The sequence below is a fragment of the Aythya fuligula genome, chromosome 3 (assembly GCF_009819795.1).
Source record: "Aythya fuligula isolate bAytFul2 chromosome 3, bAytFul2.pri, whole genome shotgun sequence".
Taxonomy (NCBI): Eukaryota; Metazoa; Chordata; class Aves; order Anseriformes; family Anatidae; genus Aythya; species Aythya fuligula.
This window is the reverse complement of record NC_045561.1, coordinates 78384275-78399091: the sequence shown is the minus strand read 5'-3', so window position 1 is coordinate 78399091 and position 14817 is coordinate 78384275. Positions and strand designations below refer to the sequence as shown.

Below are 14817 nucleotides of genomic sequence, written 5' to 3'. Positions count from 1 at the left end.
GGACAAAGTACCTGTAACTATTACAGTAAGTTACCTGTAATTTACATCCTCATTTGTGTAATCTCAGGCTATCTGTGCCTACAGAACTGGATGACTGAGGACACTGGTGACTACAGAGCTGGTTGGTAACTGTCCGCTTTAAACTTCAGTAGTAATTTCTGATGTAGTATCTCCTGATGAAAAGATGCTCTTGACCTTTTGCTGTTATGAGGAAGAAATTTCTCATTTACAGTAGCTTTAAGAATTTGCCAGTATGTCCTGAGCTTTGGTCAATGCCCTTTACTGACCTCATGACAGTCTGACCGAGGGAGGGCCCATTTTTCAGAGCAGCTGCGAACGAGCATTTTGAAGGATGCCACCAAGGAGGCAGCAGCACGACCCTTGGCTGCTGCTCGGGCAGATGTAGTCGCAGCCAGGATATGATTATTCTGCTCTGAAGACACATGCTCGGCCCTCAGCCACAGCAGCCAGTTTTTCTTCTGTGGCAACACCTAATGCAGGTTTTCCTCCACTTGCAATTAGAGCAGAGGGACAGCAGGCAGCATCTCCTCTCCAGGGTAATAATTTTCTCCTGGTGCCATGTGACATAGTGAGCCCCAGCGCTATGGCACCCAAAGTGCCTTTTATTTGTGGTGCTGAGGGCTAAGGTTTCCAGGCTCCTAATGCTGAGTGACAGAATTGTTTTTTAGCTTTTTCCTCTTAAGAAAAACATCCCAGGAAATTGCATAACCTCCTTTGAACCTCTTGATAACTGAAATTTAAGGTTGCAAACCCACACATGGAAAATTTAGTCAAAGCCAGATATAATGTGGAGTAAGCAGTCTCATTGGCTTTCTTGTGCCATGTGCTGTGACCTAGCCTTATATTATATAAATTACAGGTTCTCTTCCTCCTTCTCCAGGTCCATTCTTCAACTGAACACGGAATAAAGATAGAAAAGGGCTGAAGTAAGCATGTGTGCACAACCTCATATTGTACCTTTTAGAGCTCACTTATATGTATGCCAAGTGACCAGCTTTCCCTTGCTCTGTTTTAACACTCACATGGAGTCCTTCAGCTCTGACCTGTTAGAACAGCTACAGCCCCAATCATCCAAAGCTATTACCCTCTGGTGTCTTTCCAAGAGCACGTGTATAATATGCTTTTTCTCCACTGATTTCTCACTTGGGAAATCTTCATCCACCATTACAGGAGTGACATCCCCAACAGGGGCTCAGAACTAAATGGGCGTGAAGGCTGAGCTCCTGCGTTGCCTAGTGCTGGTCCTTTTGGATGAATCAGATAAAAAAAAAAAAAAAAAAAAAAGGGACATCAGCAACTCAGTGTACAAGAACTTGGCCTGGATAAATGGAGTGAGAACAGGATAACCCCAGATAAAAAGGCTGCACAAATCCACCTGTGATTGGGGCAACAAATTGTAATGATTTGGGGCACACCAAATAGATTGCAGCTCTTAGCTGGAACCAAGTTAGTGGCTGCCCAATTTTTCTGTGGTATGAAGCAGGGGAGACCTCCTACCAGGCTCTTAGAGAGCAGGTTAATAGTTAACAGCTTAAAGTCAAGTAGGGTTGCAATCTGCCCTTTTTCATGTAAATAAAGCCCACTTTTTATCTACTTGCCAGTTCATTAATGTGATCTTTCTTTTTGAAGCTGCTCATAGAGAAAAAGAATAACTCAACTGGATGCTGCTCGACATGCCAGTAGAGCCACACAGCATTTATGTCCCCAAACAAAAAATGTAAAATTCCCCCAGAAACAACAAAACTTCATGTAAGTTTTCATCAGGCGTGATTTATGGCACTGGGGTAGAGACCCCTTCCTCCCCATCTTTTGTCTCTTTTCTTCACGGGGCAGGCAAATATAAGCTCCTCCTTGCCCAAGCGCTGGAGACCAGTTTATGCAGGCGGGGATCAGCTACATGTTTAATATTTGGGAGACAGGGATGATGGGGGCGAGGCTGAGGCTGCATTTTGGCAACAGATGCTGTCTCTGGCAGGCTGTAGGGTTGTCACTCCATTTCTGCGCCTCAGTCTTGTCACCTGTTGTGTGGGTGTAATACACCTTTGAGTAGTGCTTATCCTTATGGCCAGAGCTTTACACACCTTCTACTGATGTTCTTTGCAGACCTAAAATGAAACAAAAACTCTTGTCTCAGGGAGAACTGGTAAATTAGAAGACCTGGACAGGGGGTAAAAACTGCCCTCTCTCATCTAGATGATAAAGGATGTCATTGTGTTAACATTTTCCCCTTCTGAACACAGGCCTTTAGTGAGGATCTGAATGAAAGCTGGATCTAGAAACCCCAATGCTTTGAGGAGCTCTCCAGGATGGACAGATGTGTCCATTTCATTAAGTGCCTCACCAGTGCAGAACCAGTTTACAAGCCTAAAAATCGATGCTGTTTTACTGACTGTTTGCTTGTTTGTTTTTCTGCCTATTTCAAAACATCCCGTAAGAGATGGGCTTTCTGAATGAGAGAGGAGCAGGAGAGGGGGGAGCAGCTGACAGACACGTTTCGAGCAATAGAGTTCACGAGTATTCCTAAAGAGCAAACAAAATCTGCAACAAATCATCCATAAAACGCAGTCAAAAAGGACTTCGTTTAATTAGTGATATGTAAAGACTTTTGCATAGAAAAAAAGGTTAACAAAGTAATGCATAAAAGACCGACTAGGTACAGTATTTTTAAAACAAATATTTTAAAGTATATTTTGCATAATGTTTAACATTCTCAATGCTTACTGCTTTCTCCACACAGCAGAGAAATCAAGTGCATAATAATACATGCTGTGTTTTATTTTTACTTTTTTTTTTTTTTACATAAAATCTCTAGTTTTTGACTCGATGTATTAAAATACTTAGGTTATTTTAAGTCACTGTAATAAAAAATGAAAGCAAAACATTTTATGCAGCACTAGTTGTCTGGGTATTGACAAAATAATTTACTGCCATCCCCTTTAATACATTCATTTTGGTTTGGAATCAAACCCACATTACAATGTTGGCATGTTAATAGCCAATTTAAGAATTGTCCCTACCGTAACTTCATTCATACCCAGAGCGATCGTTATCCCAGAAGTTGATAGTGAAAAGAAGAGGGATCTTGCACAGAGTCGGCTGACAGTAAATGTCCCATTGCAGCTAAATAAGTTAATTTCAACTCTCACAGCACCGAGTCTCTCGCATTGACATGAGCCGGCCATATGGAAGTGTGCACGCTGTAAGTAGGTGGTTACTCCTGGGTGCATGACAGACGCGCTGTTTGTGCAGATATGAGCTAGCACTGTATTTAAGCCATAAAAAAGGGTGCCTCAAGGCTCACAGGCAGTGCTGAAACGTTCATTAATCCGAGCACTGATAAGATAATCGCTCTTACCGACGCTATGCTAGATGTCACAATTTGGCAAGTCTGTACAAAGGAAGGAGACTAAGCAAGCGAAAACCAGGCCTGCCAGACTGAACGTTCTCTCTTGGCAGTCTTTGGGCTAAGCGAACCTGGCTGCTAAGAGAGCACACTCCTTCCTGGAAAGATACCAACGTCCTGAAGCCGCACGCAGGACTCTCCCTCTCTCCCAGACCATTCCCATACCTGTGCAATGTTATTTGTTTTAGCAGAACACACATATATATATATATATAAAATTTTCTTTTTATTATCATTTAAATGTCAGGCACTTAGGAAAGTTGAACTCATTTTCGAGCCCCAGGAGACCTGATAGGTACGATCCCTCGCCTCTCCGCCAAACACGGAGGCATAGCCGCAGGATTATTCTTAGTCCTAGTGCCTACGCATCTCCCAGGAAACATCCGCGTGCCGAGGCGGTCGCGACGTTTCCAAAAGCCGCTGCCTTGAGGTGCCCTCGGCGAGACCCGCTGGGACGAGCAGGGCGCCCCATGTCCCCTCTAGCACCTGTGGCAAGGGCAGCGCTGCTGCCATGCCCCCGGGGTGATGGCATCCCCTCAGCCCTCAGCGAGGACAGGCCACCGCAGGAGCCTCACGAGTGTGCACGTGTGCACGCACGCGTGTGCATGTGTGTGTGTGCGCAGGGAGAGGAGGGAGCAGGCTGCGGAAAGGAGAGGGGGCGCTTAAAAGGCTCCCACCTCCGTCCCCCAGGGCCGGTAGGGCTTGCTGCTCCCCGCACTGCCAGCCTGCTGGGGGCTGGCAGAGGCTGATACAGCCAATGGCGGGGTGATGGCCGTAGCTGCCGCCACGGCGGCGGCGGCTGCGCTCGGGGGCAGCATGGGGAAGGCACCGGTGAAGGAGAGGGGGAAGCTCTGGGCAGCAGCGGTGGCAGCGGCGGCGGCGGCGTGAACGGTGGCTGAGAGGGAGAGGAGAGAGGTAGAGAGCGGGGGGACGCAGGGAGCCACGCTGCCCGCGGAGGGGACCCTGAGGGCGGCGTCGGCGTGGGCGAAGGTGGCGGTGAGCAGCGCGGAGCCGTGGGGAGGCACGTCTGAGGAGAGTCTGCACGGGGCGGCCTCGGGGGCGTGGAGTCCATTGGGCTGCAGCAGGGCGGCCGGGAGGTGGTGGAAGGCGGCTGCCCAGTGGTGGGGGTGCAGGGGGTGGTGGTGGTGGGCCATGGAGGAGGTCATGGCGGCGGCTTCCCTCTGCGAGGCGCAGGTGCTGAGGTGGGACACCAGCCTGACGCGCAGCGGGTCGGAGGTGTCGAGGCCTTCCACGGATGTCAGGTACCTGGCGACTTCGGTCAAGCACTCCCGGAAGCCGATGCTCATGAAATCCATGGCCAGGGAGTGAGCATCGAAATAACCTGCAAGTTGAGGGCAAAAGACGCGCTGAGTGCCAAGCCGAGCTCCCAGCCAACATCAGGCGGCACGCCTAACTTCCCTCAGTCCCTGGGCTTGCCACTTAACGGGTTAAGGTCAGCAAAGAGAAAAGTGTGTTCTCCGGTCTGTAAATGATTTGTGTGACCATTCCTGTAATGCAATAGGCTAAGGCTTGTTTTTTTTTTTTTTTTTTTTTTTTTTGCATTCTGTATAAATGGAAAGAATTAAGACCATAAGTACTCGTGGCTCTTGAGAAGATACACGATGCCCCTCCTGCAATACCTCAGGAAGCCTCTGCAGTGTGGTGCTGACCCCGCGTGTGAGTGAGGGAGACGTTTCTACGCACAAAGACGATCAGACAGCTCGTGAGCACTGTGCTGCCTTTTCTTCCCTACACCCACATTCACATCAACGCTCTTGAGCTATTTCTTGATGTTGTGAGATACTTGTGACTGCTGCTGGGGTCCCATCTACTTCACAGAGTCATTAGGACAATGTGGCATACGGTGTTATTTAACTACAAACTAAAAACATCTTGTCATGACTCTGCACACACACAATAAAAAGCTTTACTGAGAAAACGTTTTATGTAATGCCATTGCTAATTTGGAGATGGAAGACTGACGGTCATATGGCCCATGAGGCATTTCAGCAAACAGCAACTGGAGCTCCACAAGCTTGGGACAAAAAGCATTTGAAAAAAAAATATGTTTTATTAAATGCACATGAGAAGATACTCCCTTTCTAAAGGGTTTAGTATCAAATCCAGTGGTTAAGCTGCACCCCTTCAACTACAGAAAACAACTCTGCTTCAGTTTAAAGTTATTCTCCTTGGGAAAATAAAATCCTATCCACTCTCAAGCTACCATGGTGTTTTTTTCCTCTTGCTTTCAGTGAAACTTTTTAGGTATATGTGACTGTGATGTGTGTTAGTATAGAAAGATCAAATGCCCTTATTACGGAGGACGCTGGCAGCAATACCTCGCACACTCTGGCATGAAATAATCTATGTATTTCTGAAAAATTCAAGCCACTTAGATGGCTGCTTTCACTTTTGCCAACTTTCAGGCTAGAGAAAAGCCTTTCTGTGGCTGCACATCCGCATCGTAGAACGAACGCAGGCACATTTACAGATGTCAGCCCTAATCCCCAGCCTACTATACACCACCAAATTTCAGCGGTGCTTTTGACTCAGGCTACTTTGTCCACCCGACGCTGTACAAGACCCCAGAAAAACCCTCGCCAACTAGCAGATTGGTGAGTACAACAGGTTGGGGATTTTTGTCAGGACACAGACTCCTCCGTCACAACCAAACAATCTGAAAACACAGCGATTTCAGTGCACTTTTGACAAAAAAAACAAGAGGCAGGCAGGCAGTGGGTGAGCTAGTGGGTGCCTGCCTGGTGGCCAGCAGCTTGGCTTGGGGACTGCCTCCGCGCCACAGGCCCCAAGGCTTCCCTCCCTCTGGACTGCAGACATGAGGGATGTGGCTGTCCCCAGCTCCCCCCAAGCCTGAGCTGGCTCTGTGATGAGCCCTGGCCGTGCCAGCTCCTTGTCAGTCTCCTACGAGGTGGCCAAGACATGGGAATGGGAGGACACCAGCCAAGTGACTCGGCACCCCCAGCCCACGAGGGGACGGGGATTCAGGCACTCGAGTGACGGGGCAGAGCCATGCACCCGTCCTGCACAGCCACCAACGGCTCCGACCCAGGTGTCAGTCACCTGAGATCAATTTGCACTGAAGCTGCAATAAAACGACACCAAGGTCCCAGCCAGCTACTTGCTGTTGGCTAATTGCTCTTCCCCTTTGCTTGCTTGTGCTGTCAGCAAAAAGCGCTGGCCCTGGGCCAAGCAACAACTCAACACGACCACGAGACCATCACCTGCACCTGCATCAAAACACACCGAGTCCACGCAGGGCTGCAGGAGCAGCAGCTCCCTGCCTGACTCCCTGCCTCCCTCCCTGCCTGCTGCAGAGGCTCCAAAAAGCTGAGGCCACATCAGCCTTTCTGCTGCCGTGCCCACCTCAGATTTAGCATGCTGAGCAGCTGCCAGCACCACCCAGCCTCGGGCATCCTCAGTTTGTGTGCCAGGAAGAGGAGAACAGGCTGTCCCCAGCTCTCAACTCAGGGCAGCGTAAGGGTACCAGCACCCATTTCTCCCCCCCCCCCCGCCGATAACAGCTTTTGTCCATAGACAAAATGATGGAACTCATGTTTTTTTCTGATCCAAGGAAGTTTCTGGCTCAGAAGATGAGTTATGAAGTGGGAATAGCTACACTTGCAAATTAAACAAATGTCAGCCTTAAAAACACCCCAAGAAATTGTATTTAAAGCTGTTACTTAGGGTGCAAAGTAAAACATTAAGCGAGCAGGAAACATAGGCTTAAACTTTGCCCGGTACTAACTTGCAGACCTCTTTTCTTAAAGTTTGTTAATCTGCGCAGTGAGATTACCCTTATCTCTGGGTCAGAAGGAGAAGATAAAGCCACAGCATTTGTGAAACAGCTAAGTGTTAGACCAACATGCCACCCACTATGGGCCCCGGGGCAGCAAGGAAGGCTCCGCCACGCTTCGGAGGCGGCTTTGGTTGCCCATGGGTGGCAGTGGGCTTAAGCAGGCACCTCTCCCTGCACCCTGACAGCCCTCACTCTCTGCCTGACAGCTCCCATCCACAGCACCTCCACCCCAGCACCTCCACCCCTGACATATTATCTGGGCCACCCGACCTGACTTGGTTATAAAACAACCGCCCACACTGCTTGCTTTGGGTGGGGAGGCAGCGAAGGAGGGCTCCCGTTAAATTCCATGGGGTTCACCTCCTGGCCCTACCACTGTCGGTACAGATTCTGGAGGGGGGAAACTGCTGCAGCTTTTACGAGGAATGGTGCAGCATGATGCACAGGTCAGGCTGCAATAGCCGGGCTCCGTGTTGCACGGGGAGGATGCAACGAAGCAACAACCGCTGCCCTCGGCATATGAGCCTTGCTCGCTATGGGCACCAAATGAGACGGACCTTGTGGAGCAGCAGCGTGCAATCATGTAATTAAAGGCTGCACCACCACGTCGGCACACGAGACGATCTGGATTCAAATTGCATAAGCACGATAAATTCTGGTGTTTCGTAACTTTCAAGAGCGTCGCTTTGCCAACTAAATAGTGGCCTTTAGAGGACATTTTTCCCTGCATGCAGTGACATAAAATTAACATTTTTGTTAGGGTTTATTTTGCACATTTGCCTAGAATATCATGGGGTGTGTCTGTTATATGAAGGGCAATAAAATCCCTTTCACCTCTAACAGAATGTGCTATCCTTAAATTTTAAGCTTAGATGAACTCCTAACAAAAGTCTCTTAACACCTAGAAAATACATATATCAGCTCAGTGTTAATTTTTAACAAATAACAGAACACCAGCCTCCAACAGGCTTTCCTGTAGGAAACCATTTGTTGTCATGCACGTGCTGACTTTAAGTCGACTCCTGTAATCACCGCAAGAAGGTACAGAGAGATGCAGTAACCCAATCCCGTGCTAAAAAATTTTTAGTTTAATTAAAAAGAAAAAAAAAAAAAGGAGAAAGCAGAAGCAGTAGCCTCTTTTGTAGCCGGTACCTACATGGCACAATGGGTCAATGAAAAATTGTCTGGTTTCCATCACAGCAGTTTGAACCATAACCACGACTAATGGCACGTGAGACGGTGCTTGCAGAAGGCAAGCAAGTTTTCTGCTCCCAGTAACTTCCAAAATCACGGCTCCGGAGAGTACCTCGTGGGTGGCTGAAATCGCTTGGCCTCCAGCCTCGGGACTGTCAGCTTGCACAAGCGAGGCGCGCTCGGCTCACGGCAGCCGGCTGATCGAACGGGTCAGCCAGTGCGGCCCCTGCGTCACGCCAGCCCTGGCTGAGGAGGAACTACCCAGACCTCTGACAAACAAATAGAGCACGTAAATAGGAGTGCAGATAGCACCGCTATCAGTCTGCCCGCCGGCCCGTCTGATACCTAGAGCTGCGTATCCCGAGGCTGGATTTTGTTCTGGGGGATGAGGCTGTCTAACCTCGCATTTTACAAGTCTCTCCAGAACAAAGCAAATGCACCAACAATAACGAAAGTTCCTCTCCATCCACTTCCTTTGGTATAGCTGCTGTATAATGAGCCTTAACATTGGTTTTGCGCTCCACAATTGTTGCCACAAACCTCCTGTTTATGTTTGGTGTTTGTGTATTTGTTTTGTCTCCCTGTGCAGATTTCAGTGCTCTTTGGAAACCCCAAACAAATCTCTGACTGGGCTGCCTGTGAATGAAGCCTTTACTCCCACAGTGTTATGAAAGCAAACACAAGCCCAGGGTCAAGTGCTTCTTTTGTCCCAGTAGTTCTTTCCCACGAGTTCAATCCTGCCATTAGCATTGATTTCCACTCCTTTAATCTGGAAACGCCTATCACAGCTCGTCAAAGCGCTTTTTGCTGAGATTTCCCCAAGTATCAGAAAAGAAACTGTCCTCTCCTTACCTTTACCTCCGGTTGCCTGAAGCATCTTCAGATGATCCACTGTCATTTGCAGTATTTCCGCTTTTTCTAATTTGGCAGATCCCTTTGAGATAAGAGACTCGTGTAAATAAAGGCTTACGAGCACTAGAAACTTGAATTTGATATACTTTCCACTGAGCTCAGCCTTACGGTTTCAATTTCCCCTATCACTAGGACATTCTCAGCTTAATTCTTTCATGAGCATCTGCATCCCAGACATGGTCTGAGGACTAATGCTGTCTCCTGCCTAGCGATACAACCATCAGCACCAGCACAACTTGGCTTTACTGAGGCTACAGCTCAGTGTAACTGGCCTTGAAGCTGGTGCAGAGATAACATCTTCATGAAACGAGAGCAGCACACTACTTCCAGCATGTTCTCTTTAACCAAACAACCCCCCAAAATGAATGGAAACCCATCAGAACAGGTCTGCAGAGTTAGTGATGAGGACCCTGCTGCAGCATTTTTTTTTTCTGCTTTTACCAGTAGGTGTCCCTGTGGACACACACCGAAAAGTATCCCTCTTCCTTAATAGCCTATTAATTTTTGACATGTCATTTGGCTGCTGGATATTCTATTCTCATTCTCTACTGAAAAAAGAAACAATCACACAGCCCACGGCTTTTAAAGTTATTGAGAGGCCTCATTTGCGGGGACATGAAGCTGAGTGCCATGAAAAAGAAAGAGCTCAGCTCCTCTGTCAGTGGAACTTTCCTGTTACTGGGGATGGCTCGCACTGCTATGGGTGCTGGAAAAGTCTAAGACGCAAACCCAAAGGTAGTGTTAATACATTAATCTACCAAATAAATAAATAAATACATTTCCCTGGAATATCTGGAGCATGACCCTGCAGCACGGGCAGGGAGCTCGGCCGCGGGGCTCGCAGCGGGCCGGGAGCCGGGCAGGAGGCAGGCACAGAGGGCAGGCGGAAGCGAAGCAGCCCCCGCTCGGACACTTCAGTGAGCTGAATGTCAAGGAGCTGACAAAGGGCCGATGACTTTGTCCTTGGCATATCGCAGAGGAATGGCAGGGGTTTCTGAACAAAACGCGTCGCACGCTTATTTTTACCCCCATCCATGTTTTTTTTTTTTTTAAGATTCTCTTCCTGCTTTCGGCATTTCCTTATAAAATTTTGGTGCACTGGTGAATTTTTGACCAGAATTCAGCATTTTACATGCGGCTACATCTTGTGCTTTTCTCAGACTTCATCTTTTCCATAGACACAGTACAAGCCGTCTCAGTGAGAGTGACTAATAGCTAAAAACTGCATGTTGCTGGGTAATTTCCAAAGGCTCTGTAGGACTTGTTTTATAATGTTTGTGGTTTTCAAGAAGTAAACAATAAAATGGGACAAACAACTGTTGTCTCTTGCCCCTGTTTATCTAGCTGGAAATGCCTCTGTCGCTCCATTTTGCCAGAGCCTACAGAAGGGCTCGGCTACCACCGCAAGTTATTAAAAACATATTGCAGGTGACACAAGGGATGCTCTCACTATCATTGCAATACTCCAAATTTCTTTCTAGCTGTCTTTTGTTCTTGTAAGAAGAAATGTAACAGGCCTTGTACAGGGGGGTGCTAGCTGCTCTTAGCTACTCCAGAAATTCAGTGCCCTACGGGCCTGGTCTCAAAGTTTACTTTCTGTTTTTTATCTTTGATTACGAGGAAGTCAGCCTCGTTATTCTCAGCTGGTGCCTCTCGCTGAGGCTCAGTGTCACTTGCACAGATCCACAGATCTGATATAATCCATAAAACGGGAACAATGTTAAATACTGCACCAAGACCCCCCCAGAATAAAGAAATCAAGATATGGAAGAGTAACTAAATAATTTAATTTGAATGGCAGGAGCAAAGTTCACTTTTTGCAGCACTGATTGTATTCTAAGTTTTGGGCCTGCAACTTCACAACCTAGGAGCTGAACCCAAGTTCACCGAAGTCAGCTGCATCCTTCCAGCCGTCCCATTGAACGCTTTCTCACCAAAAGTCCTCGCAAATACCGCTGACTTCCCCTGCTCACACTGCCTGGGCCTGGTCCTAAGGCACTGGTTCTAACCAGCCGTTTTAAAACCTGAATCATCCAAACAGCCTGTTCACTTCTTGGGAAACCAGACCCATTAGTTTGCCACTGAAATTGCAGATTAAAAATGAAGGCTCCCTAACGAAGGGACAAAGGAGGCTAGAGATTTATAAGGAAAGCTAATCAACATACAGGTTTGGAGGGCTTGCTTGTTGTTGTTGTTGTTGTGTTTTGTTTTTTTTTTTTTTTCTTTTTTTTTTCTTTTACTATGAAGTAAAGTGCATTTTTAACAAAACCACTACTGGAATTCATCGAAAGAACAGAGGCAACACGAACACTGTTACCCTTAAGGGAAAACAAGCCAAAGAATGGAAATGTTTTTCAGCTTTATGATGAATTATGTTCCTAATAGTTTCGCCACAACAAAGCATTTTATTGAAATGCCTGCTTTGTGCCAGATCAGGACACATACAATATTATTTTAATGAGCTTTACAAGAGAACTAACATTGCCAGATGAGATACAGAATAAAAAAAAAAAAAAAGGGCTTACTTGTTTTTCAAAAGCAGTTGGCACAAGCCGCCTCAGCTCAGATAAACTGTTATTTATACGATCACGGCGCCTTTTCTCTATAATCTAGTCCCAAAAACAAAACACATTAAGTTTATAAATACGTTGAAGGGCAAAATCTCACAGCACACATGCAAATTGTCGCACAGGAAAAGAATGAAGCAAAACATACCCCTCTTCTTTTCTTTCGGGCCATGATCTGAGACGTTGTTGTTGGGGAGTTCGATCGGATCACAGAACTATTGCTTTGCCTGCAGAACAAGAAAAGCATGTCAGGTGCTGCACGGCTCGCCACCGCTCTTTGGAGATACTTTTGGTCACCGCATTAAGCATTCCCAGTCCCCTCTTGACTGTTTTAAATGCTGGGAGGAGAGGCTTTGCACCGCACGGTGCTGTTGCAGAAAGAGACATTGCAGTTTTGCTTGCTCCACTGCCAGAACCTCCGCTGGAAATAAAGTCCCTGTCTGAAGACAGCTCGCTGTCCAGCTCAGCCCATTTCGTCTTCAGTGTATATAGCCATGCCTATAAAATACAGTCTGGAGAACCGAGTCCAAAGGAAAACACGGGTATTATCCGCCCGTGCTGGCAGCAGTAGGTGCATGCAATGTCACAGCTCCCCCCGGCCAGCCAGGTTTTGTCGCTCCCGTCCATCACCTCGATGTCCATGGGTGCCCGCGCAGGAAGCCGGGATCCCTGCCCACGGCCGCGGCTGGCCCAGCACCAGGAGCAGGATGCAAAACCCGCTTTTAAAACTGCACTGCCCACAAGTATGGAAAGGTTTATCCTTCTCCACGAGGGAGCAACAAGCGCGGTGGCCATCTGGCTGTCATTCATCCCCCGATGCGGACAAGACGGCACCGGTGGGCTGCCTCCGAGGTGGCCACAGCAACCCCAGCCCCGCGCAGCTCCCCCCGGCCCCATGGCAGCGAGCACCCCGGCCCCGGCCACCTCGGGCTCGCCTTATTTCCAGCCTCGGACCCCAAGCTCCCGGCTGCAGGGCAGCGGGACGGGGGGCTCGGGGGCGGCCCCGACGGGGCGGCCCCGCGTTGAGCCCATCGGGGGGGCTCAGCCCCCTGCCCCCCGGAGCACTCACCCGGAGTAGTTGTTCTCGCTCCCCACGTCTATAGTCTCGTCCATGTCGCTGTCTGAGGTAGTTTCCTCGCAAGGTCGCTTCATGGCGGGCAGGGGACGCAGCTCGGAGCCGGGCCGGGGGCAGAGATAAATAAATCCGGGAGCTTCGGGCCGTGGAGGGGGGGATTTGGGGGGGGGGGGAGGAAGAACGGCTCCGGCTCGGCTCGGCACGGCTCGGCACGGCTCCGCACCGCCAGCAGAGCAAACCCTCTGTGAGGCGCTTTCCCACGCCGCGGCACAGCCTCAAGCCCGACGGCCCGCCCCCGGCGAGGCCCGCCCCGTCGGGGGGCACGGGGACGAAGGGAGGGGGCCGCCCACCGGGGGGGCGAGGGCACGGCGGGGACCGGACCCCGGCCCCGGAGGGCGGGGGGCGAGGGGAGAGGTAAGGCGGGGATGGGGCGCGGGGGAGATGGGGCTGGGGGGGGGGGGGGCATTTTCCTACTGGCATTTGGGGGATCCGGCCCGCCCCGTCCTGCGAAGCCCCCCCCGGGCACCTGGAGGGGGGGAGCCGAGCCTGGGAACAATCCTGCTAGGAGCGGGCCGGGGGATGCTCGGCTCGCCGGAGGATCCGCAGCTGCCGGCTTTTATCCTGCTTCGCTCTGGGATTTATTTTCTTTCCCCCACTGTTTGTTTGCCTTGCGTTTTCTTAATCCCGGCTCCCTGACAGAGCCCGCTCGGGGCGCCGTGTTCACTGCCTCCCTCCCGGCCCCCCCCCCGGCTCCCCCGAGCCCTTCGCCGCCTGCCTGGGAGCCTCGTCCCGGACCGGGGGAGCCGGGGGTGACCCCGGGGGGAGCGGCGGGACGGGGACGAGGCGGCGCCGGGCTGAGGCTGGGGCTGAGATTGAAGCTGGGGCTGGGGCTGAGATCTGAGGCTTGAGGCTAAGGCTGAAGCTGAAGCTGAGGCTGAGGCTGCCCGGCCCCGGAGAGGGCGAGCACCTGCCGGAGGGCGACGGAAACTGGAAGGCAGCTCGTGTTCGGCCTCTGCTGGAGCCGGCGAGGCCGTGTTCCCGGCCGGCTCCCCCCGCTGGAGGTACAGGTGGCTGGGGTGGCTTGCGGGCGGCGAGGGGCGATGCTGAAGGAGGAGGCAGGGCCGGCTCTGCCGTGCCCTCCTGCCCTCCGTGCATGCGGTTGCGTTTTGGTGGCACGCCGGCTGTTTTGGTGTTTCGTGCGGGTGTCGCTGCTCTGTAAGGAGCAGGGGATTTCGTGCCCCGTCGCCCTGCGGGACATCCTCGTCGTGCTCGCAGTCCCCGAGAGCATTACGGGCAGGGGCAGCTCCCGGGGAGTCAGGGCACATCCCCGCATTGGTCCCTTTTGAAGGTACCTGGCCAAAAAAAAACACCCCAAAACCCAAAGGCAAACCAAAGCAGAAGAGGATGGGGACCTTTGGGGAGGAAAAGTCCTGCTCCAGCAGGAGCAGCCTGCGGCGTGCGGCTCCGACTTGCAGCACAGCCCGGGAGCAGCCTCAGCGTGTACCGGCCGCCGGCAGCTCTCCGGGATGAAACAAATCAATAAAAACGTAAATACCAAAAATTGCCTGCTTTTTCTGCTCCTAAAGGCTCGGGGGGCCTGCGCGGGCCGGGACGGCGGCCGGGGAAACGGGCTGCGGCCGGCGGGGGACGGGACAATCTTGAATCCCCCCAAAATATTGCGGCCACCCCGAGCTCTCGGGGTTTTACACGGGAATCTTGAACGTGCCGCTAGATCTGTAATTTCTGCTCGCTCTGGAAGTAGCTCCCTGCTGCCTTACGATTTTTTATTTTTTCTTCCCCCCCGGGGCACAAGCCTCCCGTGCCTGTG

General features: G+C 50.6%; 1 protein-coding gene across 1 annotated transcript; it reads right to left on the bottom strand.

Moving 5' to 3' along the window:
- Positions 1 to 2581: 2581 nt before the first annotated feature.
- Positions 2582 to 13173, bottom strand: HEY2 (hes related family bHLH transcription factor with YRPW motif 2). Its single transcript, XM_032185186.1, has 5 exons — positions 12984 to 13173; positions 12063 to 12141; positions 11873 to 11956; positions 9288 to 9369; positions 2582 to 4766 (listed from the first exon to the last, which is right to left on the bottom strand). Exons 1-5 carry the CDS (start codon positions 13064 to 13066, stop codon positions 4087 to 4089), a joined length of 1008 nt encoding a protein of 335 aa, XP_032041077.1. The 5' UTR covers positions 13067 to 13173; the 3' UTR covers positions 2582 to 4086.
- Between the last annotated feature and the right edge of the window lie 1644 nt (positions 13174 to 14817).